Source organism: Rhincodon typus, chromosome 3 (genome assembly GCF_021869965.1).
Source record: "Rhincodon typus isolate 14 chromosome 3, sRhiTyp1.1, whole genome shotgun sequence".
NCBI classification, from domain to species: domain Eukaryota; kingdom Metazoa; phylum Chordata; class Chondrichthyes; order Orectolobiformes; family Rhincodontidae; genus Rhincodon; species Rhincodon typus.
In genome coordinates this window covers 63,758,101-63,771,982 of record NC_063334.1, presented here as the reverse complement: position 1 = coordinate 63,771,982, position 13,882 = coordinate 63,758,101, and the positions used below count along the sequence as shown (strand labels likewise).

At 41.4% G+C, this 13,882-nt stretch overlaps 1 protein-coding gene across 2 annotated transcripts in view; it reads left to right on the top strand.

The window, feature by feature from the left end:
- gramd2b (GRAM domain containing 2B) overlaps positions 1 to 12,255 on the top strand; it is a 57,344-nt gene extending 45,089 nt beyond the window's left edge. For both annotated transcript variants that reach the window (XM_020534979.2, XM_020534981.2), the window contains exons 12-14: positions 1,157 to 1,267; positions 5,100 to 5,193; positions 11,294 to 12,255. In XM_020534979.2, coding sequence (XP_020390568.2) covers positions 1,157 to 1,267; positions 5,100 to 5,193; positions 11,294 to 11,335 — 247 coding nt within the window. In that variant the 3' untranslated portion in view covers positions 11,336 to 12,255. The remainder of the gene's footprint in view (positions 1 to 1,156; positions 1,268 to 5,099; positions 5,194 to 11,293) is intronic.
- The last annotated feature ends 1,627 nt before the right edge of the window (positions 12,256 to 13,882 follow it).

The following is a 13,882-nucleotide window of genomic DNA, read 5'->3' as shown; positions in this document are numbered from 1 at the left end:
GTCTCGGATTCTCCAGCATCTGCAGTTCCTACTATCTCTTAGTCAGTGTTATGTCAGGTCTCAGGGTGTTTGCTATTATTGCTGACAGCGTGGTCATGTCCATCCTGGGCCTCCTGCAGTGCCACAACGATGCCACCCGAAGGTTGCAGGAACAGCAGCTCCTATTCCGCTTGGGAACCCTGCAGCCCAATGGTATCAATGTGGATTTCACAAGCTTCAAAATCTCCCCTCCCCCTACCGCATCCCAAAACCAGCCCACCTCGTCCCCGCCTCCCTAACCTGTACTTCCTCCCACCTATCCCCTCCTCCCACATCAAGCCGCACCCCCATCTCCTACCTACTAACCTCATCCTGCCCCCTTGACCTGTCCGTCCTTCCTGGACTGACCTATCCCCTCCCTAACTCCCCACCTACACTCACCTTTACTGGCTCCATGCCCACCTCCTCCTTGACCTGTCTGTTTCCTCTCCACCTATCTTCTTCTCTATCCATCTTCTATCCGCCTCCCCCTCTCTCCCTATTTATTTCAGAGCCCCCTTCCCCTTCCCCTCCCCCACTTCTGAAGAAGGGTCTAGGCCCGAAACGTCAGCTTTTCTGCTCCTATGATGCTGCTTGGCCTGCTGTGTTCATCCAGCTCTGCACTTTGTTGTCTCGGATTCTCCAGCATCTGCAGTTCCTACTATCTCCGGTCAGAATTATGTGTATCGGAGCTCCGAGGAAGTAGCTGTTTTCCTTAGTCTTCCTCAAGAGGAAGAATATCTGTTATTTTCTTTCCACTTTGGAGAGGGAGCCACTTGCAAGAATGAACATAACATGACAATTATGTGTTGCAGTTGGGTTTTTAATTTTTGCTTTATACTAAAGGAAGGATAATACTCAATAATGGAAATAACCTTTGATTGAAACAGTGGTGAAATGTAGTCTCTAAACAAAAGTTTTTTGGCTCTGTTAAAAATATTGAGCAAAGTGTAAAATATATTTCAGAAGTTACATTAAAATGTAATTCGACATTGGATCTAATTACTATTGAGAACTTCTTTATGTAAGTGTACTGAATTTATTACATGTTCGAAATTGTAACCAGTCACAGTTTTTGTGGAAATTGCCTTGTAGCAAGAAACAGAAACTGCCTCCTAAAGAACCATTTATTTTACAGAGTCATTGTGCTAGTTCTGTCGTCCTTCTATATGGGCTTAAAAATAATTGCTTTGGAGCAGCGCCTAGCCTCACTGGGAGCATTGCCAGAATACCATACGCATCACAAGGAGTAAGTCATCACATTCGGTTGGCTAAGCAGTTTATTTGCTGTGATTTTTGTAATTGAGCTTTTAAATGGTTAAACTGCAGTGACTTTAAGCATGATTAATAAAGACTGGTGAGCTGTTTTGACCTCTCTTCACTTCCCAGATTTTAATCGTAAGCCTCACTGCTTAATGTTAGAATTGGTGTGAGTGGTTATTTCCAGCACCTTGTTTTCAGTGCCTTAATTACAGAAGACCTCAAGGTGACCCACCCTTGAATGCAACTGGCAAATTTTTCTATTCGAATCCATTTTGAAATGTGCATTCTTAAAAACTTAATGAGCCAAACCGGTGTATTTCAGACTTTTGCCATCAGCTGTGAGCTAAAATATGGTATTACTTTGTGTCAAATATGCCACCTGGAATTGAGCTGTACATTCATTAACTGCCTGTGCTGAGTTGGTCAGTCTCTGCAAGGTTACTGCGCAGCCTTGTAATTGTATTTATGGGAAATGGAGCAGGTTGTGTCTGTGGGAAAGTTCCAGCTTGTGACCACTCTTCAGGCTTCCATATGTGTGCACATGTGTATATGGTTGGGTTTAAGCAATTTTTTTTTATCTTTCCCCATTTTCCTTTGCCTACCTTCCACACCCAATACCAAATACAGTTGAATGTAGCTTTGTATGGAACAGTCTGCATGCTGAGGTACTGGTGTGAAACTACTGATGCTGGGGAATCATTCACAAACAGCAGCTTCTATGCTGGGAAGGAAAACCAATCTAAGAAACATCACACAATTGACTTCAATAAAGGCATTTATTCAAAAATCTAGCAAACGTGTTCTTGGCCACGTGCCTGTCACAGATGAAAATTTATCTATGTGACACCAAAACTCGTTTTTGACGGTTTATAACCTTGTGCACTGACAAGTCACTTATCCTTTAAATCTGTAATTAGCCACAGTCCTCCCAGTCTCTACCCATCTGCGGCTGCTCGTCCTCCTGTGCTTTCCATTTCTGAATACACCACTTTAATTTGCTCCTAAATTCCCACTGCCTCAGACCTCTGTGGTTTCAGTTATCTAGATCCCATTCTCTGAAATTCCCTCTTTTTACACCCTTGCACAATTCCAGAAATCATCTCTTTTTAAGACTCTTCTTATAATCCATCTCTTTAACTTAGCATTTTGGTCACTCCTAGATCGCTTGGAATGTTTTCCCAAATGTATAGTGATGGAAGTCACTCTGTACAGTGTAGGGGATTCTAGGAATATCCCAAGACAGGTGGGTGTCAGTAAATGGCGAAGAACATAGCAGAAAGAGGCTACCTGTTGGGTCTGATGGAGGACTAAGTATAATTGTGGCAGTGCCACAACGATGCCACCCGAAGGTTGCAGGAACAGCAACCCGTATTCTGCTTGGGAACCCTGCAGCCCAATGGTATCAATGTGGATTTCACAAGCTTCAAAATCTCCCCTCCCCCTACCGCATCCCAAAACCAGTCCAGCTCGTCCCTGCCTCCCTAACCTGTTCTTCCTCCCACCTATCCCCTCCTCCCACCTCAAGCCGCACCTCCATCTCCTACCGACCAACCTCATCCCGCCCCCTTGACCTGTCCGTCCTCCCTGGACTGACCTATCCCCTTCCTAACTCCCCACCTACACTCACCTTTACTGGCCCCATCCCTGCCTCTTCGACCTGTTTGTTTCCTCTCCACCTCTATCCATCTTCTATCCGCCTCCCACTCTCTCCCTATTTATTTCAGAACCCCCTTCCCCTCCCCCTTTTCTGATGAAGGGTCGAGGCCGGAAACGTCAGCCTCTCTGCTCCTATGATGCTGCTTGGCCTGCTGTGTTCATCCAGCCCTGCACCTTGTTGTCTCGGATTCTCCAGCATCTGCAGTTCCTACTATCTCTGACTAAGTATAATTAGTTTCCTTTTATCCCCTTCCTTGCTCTTTCCTGCATCCCACATGCTTATGAGACCCTACTCCTCCACAAATCTGCTCAATCTTAACCATTCCTTTGTGACCAGCCTCTTCCTTCACCCTCCACCAAAAGGAGTCTGCTGTCTCCACAACACTACTCCAGACTTTATTACCCATTCCAACTTAACATTAAACCTCTGTCAGTGTCCCCAGACTCTGAGACTCCTTTCTGAATCTCTGACCATTTTGTTCTGTAGTACTTCAGGATTCCTCCCTAGCAAACACCACTTTTCCAAATCTGGAGGTGTCTCAATTTCTGGATCTTTGGTTGTTTCTCCTGTTAGTAAATTCGGAGTCTTTTTTAACCTCCTTCGTTGGCTTGTCTACTTGACATTCCTTGACTCGTTTTCTTGTTCCACAATCTCAAACACCCACCCCTCGTATAAACTGCCTGTGTTATAAAATCTGATCCACACAGAATGCCACAGGAGTTCTGTTTGCATTTTCTGAAACCTTGAACTATCTCAATGGGATGGAAATAAAGGCAAAACAAAGCAACTTGCTGTATGGCAAGTTTGAAAATGCAGAGTTTCTACTTAAATTTCCTAATCTATCTTAATAATGAGAGTTATGGCACATTTTCATTCATGGGTTAACTTGAAATGGCCATATTTCTATAATTTTATAGGCTTATCATTCAAGAAGGTATTTTCTCATTCTCAATGTTGTTTGATCTGAAACACTTACAATACATGCACCTTATTTTGATGCATGTCCTTATGACGATTCAGCAGAATTATCTTAACTGATATGGAACACTTCCATCAAACCATGTTGACATAAAATTTTATAAAGCTTGGATTTCATCATGAGCAACAATTTCTGTTTCAATAACCAGATGAATCTGTTACATTGACTACATATTATATCCTTGCTGAATGAATGTGAACTTGAGGGATGAGTAGGTGTAGATTATTCAGATCCTGAAGCCTGTTGCATAATTTGATAAGATGATTGATCAGATTTTGACCTTCCCTGTCTACGCCCTGTAAAATTTGACTCCATTGTTAGTCAAGAATCTATCTAACACAGCCTTTAAAATACCCTCCCTCCACTGCTCACTGAAGAGAATTCCACAGACACCTGACCTTGTGATTGTTGGGGGTGGGGAGGGGGGGGGGGGGGGGGCGGGAGGCGGCAGAATATTTGTCTTCATCTTAAATAAGAATCCTCTTACTTTCCAATTGAACATGCACAATAGCTTTGTGATACATGAATTGGAATGTCTGGCACACCTCTTGGGTTTCTCAGGTTAAATCATATGCTGCTTTTCTATTATTTTTGACAAAGTAGGCATATTTTCCCACATTGTAATCTATCTGCCCACATACTTTTTGTCTCTTTGCAGATCCCTTGTGTCCTGTTCACCCAAATTTCCTAACTTGTGTGATCTTCAAATTTTAGCAACCATACGTTCAGTCCCCTTTATCCAAGTCGTTGATGTTGATATATATTATTTAAAAAGTTGAGGCTCAGCACTGATCCTTGTGATGTCATGTCAAATGTTTTCTGAAACCCCGATGATCACCACATTAACAGGTTTACCTTTATCAACATTGCCTGTTACTTCCCCAAAGGATTTTAACATGCTTTCCCTTTCGCAAACCATGTTGCTGCTACCTGACCTTATTAAGATTTTCTAATATCCTGCTGCAAAATTCATAATAGCATCCAACGTTTTCCTAGGACAGTTGTCAAGCTATATCGTGTGCAGTTTACTGCTTTATTTTCCCCTCTATTTTCAGGATATTTTGTTATCTGTAGTTCTGAATTAATTGAATGAATACAAGCTCTTCTCAGATTTTGAGCTTTTGACCTTCAGTTCTGTTCACTTTGTTAATTCAACAATTAATTTCTTCTGGTTTTATACAGCTCTTTTGCTCATCGTGACATGGGATTACAGTTCCACGTGAATACTGATCTGATCTACGATGAATTGTCAGAAAATCTTGCAAAATTGGAAAAGGTGATTTGGAATTTATTCAGATACCTATAAATAATGCCATACAGTAACAAAATGTACATTGAGAATTCTCATTAGAGTTGGTGGTTTTAACCTCAATAATAAGTCTGAGGATGTTAGGATTTTGGAAAAATAACATCTTGGCTGAGCAAATAGTTAGGTTCAGCGCAAGAGATGTGTATTCGTTGCATGTGTTCAATCAGAATAGCAATAAGATGACGTGAAAGCTTAGTGCACGTACAATGTGGGTAGTTGGATAAAATTGGTTAGGGTTCCAATTTCTGGTAAATAGATATTGGACACAATAGAAAGTAGAATTGAACCTTACTGTAAATACAATACTGACATTGGTTAAATGAAGTGTTTAATTAGAGATGGTTATTGTAATATCCCAACTCAGTACCTATGTCAGGAATGCCTTTCGGAGAGGAGAGCAAGAATAAAATCATACAGTAGGTGGAAACATGTATATAACAATGAACTGTAAATATGAGTTACTTATTTGTCTACTCCAAAATATTCATTTGTCTTTTTCTTTTCAAACTATCTTTTGAAGAGTTGGCTTTGGCTTTCATAAAAATCGATCTGATTTTAGCAATGAACTGTGTCTCTATCCAGTACTTGTAGGAGGTGATTTGTACGATTTGCAGTCTCGTTATGGACCAATGTTCATGGAAAGCATATCTCTGGAAAATAATACTAGCCAAGAAAAGAGTAAGAGTGAATTGTCTGCAAATATACTTATTAACCTGACAGCAGTTGTAAGGAAATGCTGCAGCCTTTCATTAGGGATGTGTTGCTGCTGTAATTGCAGCTCACAAACAGCAAGTTGCACTAAAAGGACTGTGACCATTTTTTTGTTGAATGTACAGAGCTTGTATTTAAAAAGTTAAATTTAACAAATTGGAGTGTATATCTCTCAAGCCAAAATTGCCACCACCTGCTGAACAAGTGTAGATGGCCACCTACGAGTGTGCAGATGGCACCGGTGACTCTTGGCATTCACAACTTTTGCCTGGGCTGTGAAACAGCAACCAGGTTGTTGCAAGTTGCAGTAATCACAAGGGGACGTCCCTGTTTGTTCTCGAAGCTACCATGTATCTCGGACAGAGCTACTAGAACCTACTAGAAAATAATCCGTGTTTTCCCCTATGCTCATTTTCAATCAAAATCACTTCAAATTAATTAAGCCAAATACCGTACATGCTGTTGGGTTAATACTTGTTAAGTCCTCGTGCTATCTGTCAAACCAAAAGTACATTGTAAATATTTCACTTGACATCTTTTTGCACATATGTGCAATTTGTGCCACCTAGTGGTAGCTTTAAATAATTCCCAGACTCAGTAAATCTGGCTTGAGCAAAAATTTGCCAGACTCATAGGTTAACTTGAAATGGTCATATCTTTACATTTTATTTGCCTTATCCTGGGAAAAGGCATATAGAAAATTATGATACAAGGTGGCAGAGTCAGGAAAGGGAAATATGTTTGTCAAATCTGAGTTTTTAAGGATACAACTAACTGGGTAGATAACAGAAGTGGATATAGTATACTTGTATTTTCAGGACATGTTCACAAATATGCCACAAGATTATTGCACAGGATCAGCATTCATGAGATTGGGATAATACATTAGTTACATTTATTCTGAGCAGTTTTTGGTGGAAGTGTGTGCTACTGGCAAGGGGCTTATTTGTTGGCCAGTCACTGTCCTTGAGAGGGTGGTAGTTTGCCTGCTTCTCAAACCACTGCATATCTCACAAGCCAAAAGTAGGTACAACCACAACTGTTAAGAAGGGAATTCCAAGACCGTGACCTAGTGACACTGAGGAACAGTGAGATATATTTGCAAGTCAGGATGGTGTGTGGCTTCAAGAGGAACTTGAAGATGTGTGTTCCCACAGATCTACCTTCCTTGCGCTTCTAGGAACCAGAGATTGCAGGTGTGAAAGTTGCTTTGAAGGAGCCTTGGCGAGTTGCAAGGCTATCTTGTAGATAGAATCTCCTGCCACTGCCTGGATTGTAGAGGGAGTGGACAGGCTTTGGATGTCAGTAGGTGCATTACTTGCCACTTGTCTCTGACCAGCTATTGTAGTCACGGTATTTATATGGCGCATCCAGTATGGTTAACCACTGACAGAAATGAACCAATGAAGAAATGAGATTTTCCAAGTTGGTGAAAATTCAGATTTTCCACCCAAGGATTTAACAGCAAAATGAAGTCTCGCCAGTGAGCGACAACCTGCCTATTTGTATCTCATCGTTACACAATCTCACCTTTTTGTTTTTCCCATGCAATTTGCTGTTCTTGTACATGAATGAGAGAAGCCCAATTTCTGAAATGAAAGTGAGTGCAGGTACCTGGCACTACTACCTCCTCCAGGCCCCCATTCTGGGCCTGAGATGCTGGGCCATGCTCCATGAGCTGTGCCCACCTGTACACTTCATCCACTGAAGTTGGCGTTGAACATGCTTCAGCCTCACCACATCATCAAGGCATATCTCTGACACACTTATGATATAGTTCATCACTTTAATACGCTTTAGAGCTCATCAGCACTTTGATTACAATACTGCTCCCAGGTTGCTTTATGTACAGGGACCATTACCCGTTTCATGCATTGGAGCGGGCTGTGTCTCGGGGCTCTTCACTTTGTTTTAACACTCACTCATTTTGCATCTACTTGGTCACAGCTCCTCCACCTTGCTTTTTTGGTTTTTACTTGCAAGACTTCTGTCTTGTCTTGTCACTTTTGCACAGTCAAAAACCCAGACGGCCTGCCAGTGGGGATAAGTCAAGGACGTGTGACTGTATGGCACCATGCTATATTCATCTTGCAGTAGCCTTTATTGGCCAGCTCCCCCAGGTTCAGGCCACTATAACGTTATAACCTGTTGCCTTTAGAGCACAATATCATAACATGGCTGACTTCTTGATTGAAAAGGTGCTCCATTCTATTAATGCTCATGTCATCTGAGGTCATTGGTACCACGTCTTGGAAGTTTGCACCACACCCTGGAAGCTGCCATGATGCATGCTGCCTATATCGTTGAGAACTTGTGTTCCTGCTTCATTTCAAGAGGCTCAACACCATGCAGGAATGGCTACTGGGGTTACCCTCTTTAAAAACTATAACACGATGACTTTAACACTAACCCCCTCCTGGTCTTTCGTGGAGCAGATGACTGTACTTTCTGAAAAAGGGAGTTGGGGTGACCTCTCAGTACTCTCCCAGAGGGTGTCACAAAATCCTTGCGTGCTGCGCCATGTGAAACTGGAGCAGACGAAGGAACGTAATGGAGAATGAAGAGCTGGGAGAGCAGCAGCAGTTTTCCAAGAAGAAAGATGAGCAGGAGGAGCCATCACCTTCAATGTGATTGTGATGTGGTGTTGGGTACAACAAGCCAGGCACTACATAAATGACACCTAGTTCCAATGGATCTCAGTGAGGTTTGTAGAGACTAGATTTTGTTTTATTTCTGTATTTTTGATTGTGGACTGAAATGGGAAACTGGTCACTGTCTTTTTAAAACAAAAACGGATTGTGGAAGGGGCTGTTCTATTCTTACTATGAGTTTCAGAAACTTGCTTTCTTAGTTATGTCTTTGTTCAAGCAGTGGAGAAAGTGTTGTAGGTGGACTGGCATGAGGGCAGTGTGAGCAAAGTGAGATTTTGCCAGCAAAAAGTAACTGGTTGGTTGATTTGTGGCAAGTTGTGGATAATGAAGGCTTTCAGCCTGACCAACTATCTGGCTTCTGGGAAACTGAACAGCTTGTGGGTGTGATTGATACTGGCAGGAGCCTTTGGGCAGCTGCAAGGGCAGGTGGTGCATCTATCTTTCCAGTAAAGTACCTAAAAGCCTGAAGAAAGCCAGTTTTTATATTTTCTCACCATTTGCTATAAGCTATGGCCACTAACCAGTAACCAGTAGACAACTTTGCTATTAATGTACCAATTACCTGTGCCTCCTGCAAAGGGGTGAAAAAGGATCTGGAAAAGAGATTTGAAGAATAGCTAATCCTGGCTAGCAAAAGGTTCATCTCAGCAAACCCTGCGGATTGGGGCTCTTGAACTGCTTTCCCAGTTTATTTTTCCCTTTCATCCATAACTCCACTGTTGTTTTATAAGGGTCTTGGACTTTTAGCTAGTATTGTTATATGGCAACAGTTTGTAGTGCATTAGCATCCATTTATTTGTACTAAATAGTAATTCTTGTCAATTACAGAAACCTGGTTCATATTTGCCGCTAGCCTGAGTCTATCAGACAGATGAGTAGGGAATTTTGTGTACTTTGATAAAATCTTTAACTTTGGCAACTCTCTGGGATAGCTTAATGTTTAGCATTCTACCGCAGTGAGACCTGACCACTGAAGTGATAATGAATTGAATTTGTTGTTTGTCAGAAGGCAGGCAGCCCCTGTTCAGTCCAAGAAGCAGGCACAGCCTTTATTTCTTCTGTTTTGGTTTTTCTTTGCTTTTCTGTTGTTTATTAAATGTTAATGCTCAAGTGTTTCTAGACTTTCCAACGTCTGATGCTCCATAGTCAACAATGACAAGATGTCATTGCTTCGCTGGGCATTAGGGGAAGAATGGCAGTCCTTAAGATGGAGTTCTAACATGGGATGATGCATAAGAACAGGTAGCTTTATTCTGGCAGCTACAGTGGCAGTGACAGTTCATCAGACGCGTGAGGATGTAAAGTGGTGAAACATTTACAAATGTGAGATTCTATTTCCAATGAAGTGTCACCGGAGCAACCTACGTCGCTCTCTCTCTCTTCCCCACCCCCACCACTGAAGCTTTTGTTTTCTATTTCACTCCCACTAAGTGTACCGTGATGGGCTATTCATCGCTGAATTGAATTGGCTTTATTGTCACTTGCTCACATGGGTACAGTGAAAGGTTTACAAGCCACCACTTATGGCACCACCTTAGGTACAAGGGTACCCAGGTACAGAATGTTAGTTACAAATAAGAAAAACAGTTAAATATTACTGTCCTACCTACTAAAGGGTAGAAAAACAAAAACACCAGCAGTACAATACCATAGTCCATAAGCGCCTGGCCACGCTGGGCTTGCACTCCTCGCAAGGGCTCGATCTCAATCTTGCCCCTGCCAACTGCTCTTGCCACCTTGCAGCCCATTCCTGTTACCCCTGCCACCATGGGAAATCTGTTCATGCTCCCGCTGTTGCTGCCGGCTGCCCAATTCCTACCAGTGCCACTGCCTTTCACCGTCTCCACTGAAAAGAAGACTAAATGAAGATGAAAGAGAAAAATGAGGAAGAATACAGTGGGCCTGGTGCTAGGGGACAGATGGACTCAGGAGCCGGATGCTGGCTGCCGTCACCTTTCTTTTTAAGAAAAAAGCTGGCAGTGTTTTAACCTGGTGCACAGCTGGGCTCTAAATATAGTGCTAGCAGCGGAAATTCCAGAAGGTAACCACAGTTCTCAAGAAGGTTCAGCACTGATGAGTGCATGATGGTGCAACATCAGCTCCAAACGGGCACGGTGCAAACACAACGAGGTGAACATTGGGAGAATTGTGTGAGAGACCGTGCTGGAGTTCAGAGAGAGAAACCCTCCATCAAACTTCCTGAAATTGCCTGAACTTTATTACGTCTAAAACTTAGCCTGTTGTTTTGTAACAAATATGTAGCATTTTTTTCCTCCCAGAGGCTGCAGATTTAACAGAGCACACAACACTTGGCAAGGTTGAAGAGACAAATTAGGTTTTGGGCTTGGATAGGAATTTGCAAATGTGGAAAGGGATTTCAAATTCGGAATGCCTTTTTGCATTCATGGTTTGCAAATTGCAGATATCATCTGTCACCCATTACTCATACTGTATTTCTCTGTTAATAATGAAACTGCTGATTTCCATAAACATGTACCTCTGCAAAATATTTAAAACCAAAGGAAAATTGATATGATGGCAACCAACTAACTGGATCACTTTTTTGTCTTTGGAGTTCAGCTTGTATACTTGCTGATTTTTGTTGTTTGTAAAGACGTTTTTTTTTGAGAAGTAATTTATTTTTTAAAATGTGCTAGAATTTCCCCCTGCACGTGCATTTCTCAATCTTTACGTTGAATTTTCAGATACAGAAGAATCTACAAAAGCTTCTAGAAGGAAATGAATGAGGTGCTCTACTTTGCGATCATCAGTACGTTTTGTTCTCGCCAAGGTCATACATCTCTAGAATGTAATGTGAACTCTGCAGGACAGGGTGTGGGATTGTTTAAGTTTTAATCTTGTGTTTTTCAGAATTTTGTGCAGCCTTCTTTCTAAGGAAATATGCAAATAATCAAGTATCCGTGCAATAATGACCAAAAAAATCCTTTATCTAACAATTAATATTACACTTTTTTTTTTGAAAAATGAGATTTGTAGTGTTATATAGATGAAATAAATTTTCAAAAAGTAGTCTAATCATTTGATTCTAAAGCACTCCATAATCTAAAAGCTATTAGAATATTTTGTGTAACACATGTGTTGACCATGTGTATGATCTCCTTGCTCAGTAGTCTGATATTACAAAATTGTTACACTCTAGAATGTGGGAAAGTTTTTTTTAACCTTTTGGTGTCTTAGCACAGTCATAGGCAAAATCTGGCAAAGGTGATCATGCAAATTGCAGATTTTCCTTCTAGGCAACAAAATTAGGTGAACACAATCCTCCCCAACAAATTTCCATCTTTGCACCATGGCCCAGATATTGCTTTACCCAAAAGCTCAAGATGAAAGTTTGCCCCACCGGCCAACAAAGGGACTGCATTCATGACTCTAGAAGGACTATATGCTCATGTGAATGAATTTATAACTGCTTTGTGATCTGATACAATTTATATAAAATGCAATTGTGTTCTTTTAAACCCATTTCTATGAAATGATTTCTCACTTGAAATTCTGTAAATAAAATTCTCGTGCTAAAAGAATTTGTACTATTTCTAGAGGTAACGTGGCAGAAACTATTTAATGTGGTTCATATTTAAACCGTACTGATTCTGTTCTGGCAACTATACTTAAATGGTGCTAAATATTAAAATATGATTTTTTTTTATCTACATCACTTATTTGTGGGATCTGAAAAAATACTTGCCACTTTTTTATTTCGCTCACTTCTTGCAGCAAGACATCTTCATTTGTATATAACTACTAGTTTTCTCAATGTAGAAATGAGAATGGAATAAACCCCTCATAATAAAATGTTTGAACACTGATCTACTTCTGTTGTTTCAAAAAGAAAGTACCTCCAGGAATTTGCAGTACTTTAGTGCAGGCTGTTCCCAGGGATACTCTCAGCATCAACTGCACCAGGAGAACTATCGATGCTTTTGGTCTGTCTGAAACTTCTGTGAACCTCCTCAATTTGCGGAGTTGTTGTCTACAAAATTGGCATATTCCACAGTCTAAGATTACATGCTGAGTGAGTGATGTACTAGAACTTGAGGTAACCATTGCAGAGATGCAAGGTTGCTCTAAGGTCTTTTGGCCACAGTTTACTGAAGGGCTGGAAATTGTAATACCCCTCATACTGTCTACCTCAAAAAATGTACTTTATGCTGTAAATCAAAAGTATCAAAGGTATTCAGGCACCTCGGTGATCATGTGTAGGGAAATTCCTTGATTTCACTTTCTGCAATTTGCCATTTGAATTATTTTGGCTGTATGCATGATGTGGAATGTATTTGCTAAATATGAGGACTATCGAGGTTAAATTTGCAAATCTGCAATATTCAAATTTGTTTTCTTTTGCTTAACCACGAAATTTGTAAAGTTTTTTTTTTTAGTTGGAGGGAAAAGAAAGTCAGCATCTGCGAGAGGAGCAAGGAGGTAAGAACTTGAAGATAGGCAGTCAGAAACAGCTAAATTCGTTGAAGCCGATTGTAGTGGAACAAGATTCAAATCCAAAGAAAGGAAGCTCACTTTGAGGCTGTGATAAGCTGTTGTTGTCTTCTTTTTCTATTAAAATTTGGCATAATTTTACCACCAATTTGCACATTGAGTTTAATTATGTTGTTTTTTATATCTGTATTAATGATTGCAGGGACAGGTGATGTCAACGCTGCACCATGTGGGAGCCCCTGTATCATCCAGTGTGATCCATGTTAGCAGTATTTTGAAGATGAGTAGCTTCAGCTTTAGAGTTTGAGCTGGAGGCTGAACTACAGACTCATCAGGGATGGGGAAAATTGCTTGGATTCTTTGTGCCAGGAAGCAGTCACCCCACTTGGGATAAGGTCATCCTGTCTGAGTCAGTAGTCTAGGACAGTAGGGTGCAACTGAGTGATACAGGTATGGGCACCCAGAGGGCAGGACTATCGGCCTCTGCAATAGTCAGATTGGTTTGAGGTTCTCTCAGCTTGTTTGGATGAAAGTAGGGGCTACAGGGGGATGAGCTAACTGACCATGGCACTGTGGTACAGGAAACCATTCAAGTAGTGGTGGGGGGTGGCCGGGCATCAAGCAATGTGGAAGGCAATAGTATCTTGAAAGGGATTTACACAGTTCACCACAACCACCGAGTGCCAGGGTTTAGTACATCTGCTCAGGGCTGGAAAGGAACTTGTAGCGGCACAGGGAGGATCTGGTGATCCATATAGGTCTCAATGGCATGGGTAGAACTTGGAAAAACTTTCTAAGCAGAACCTATGAGGAGCTAGGCACCAAATTAAAAAGTAGAATTG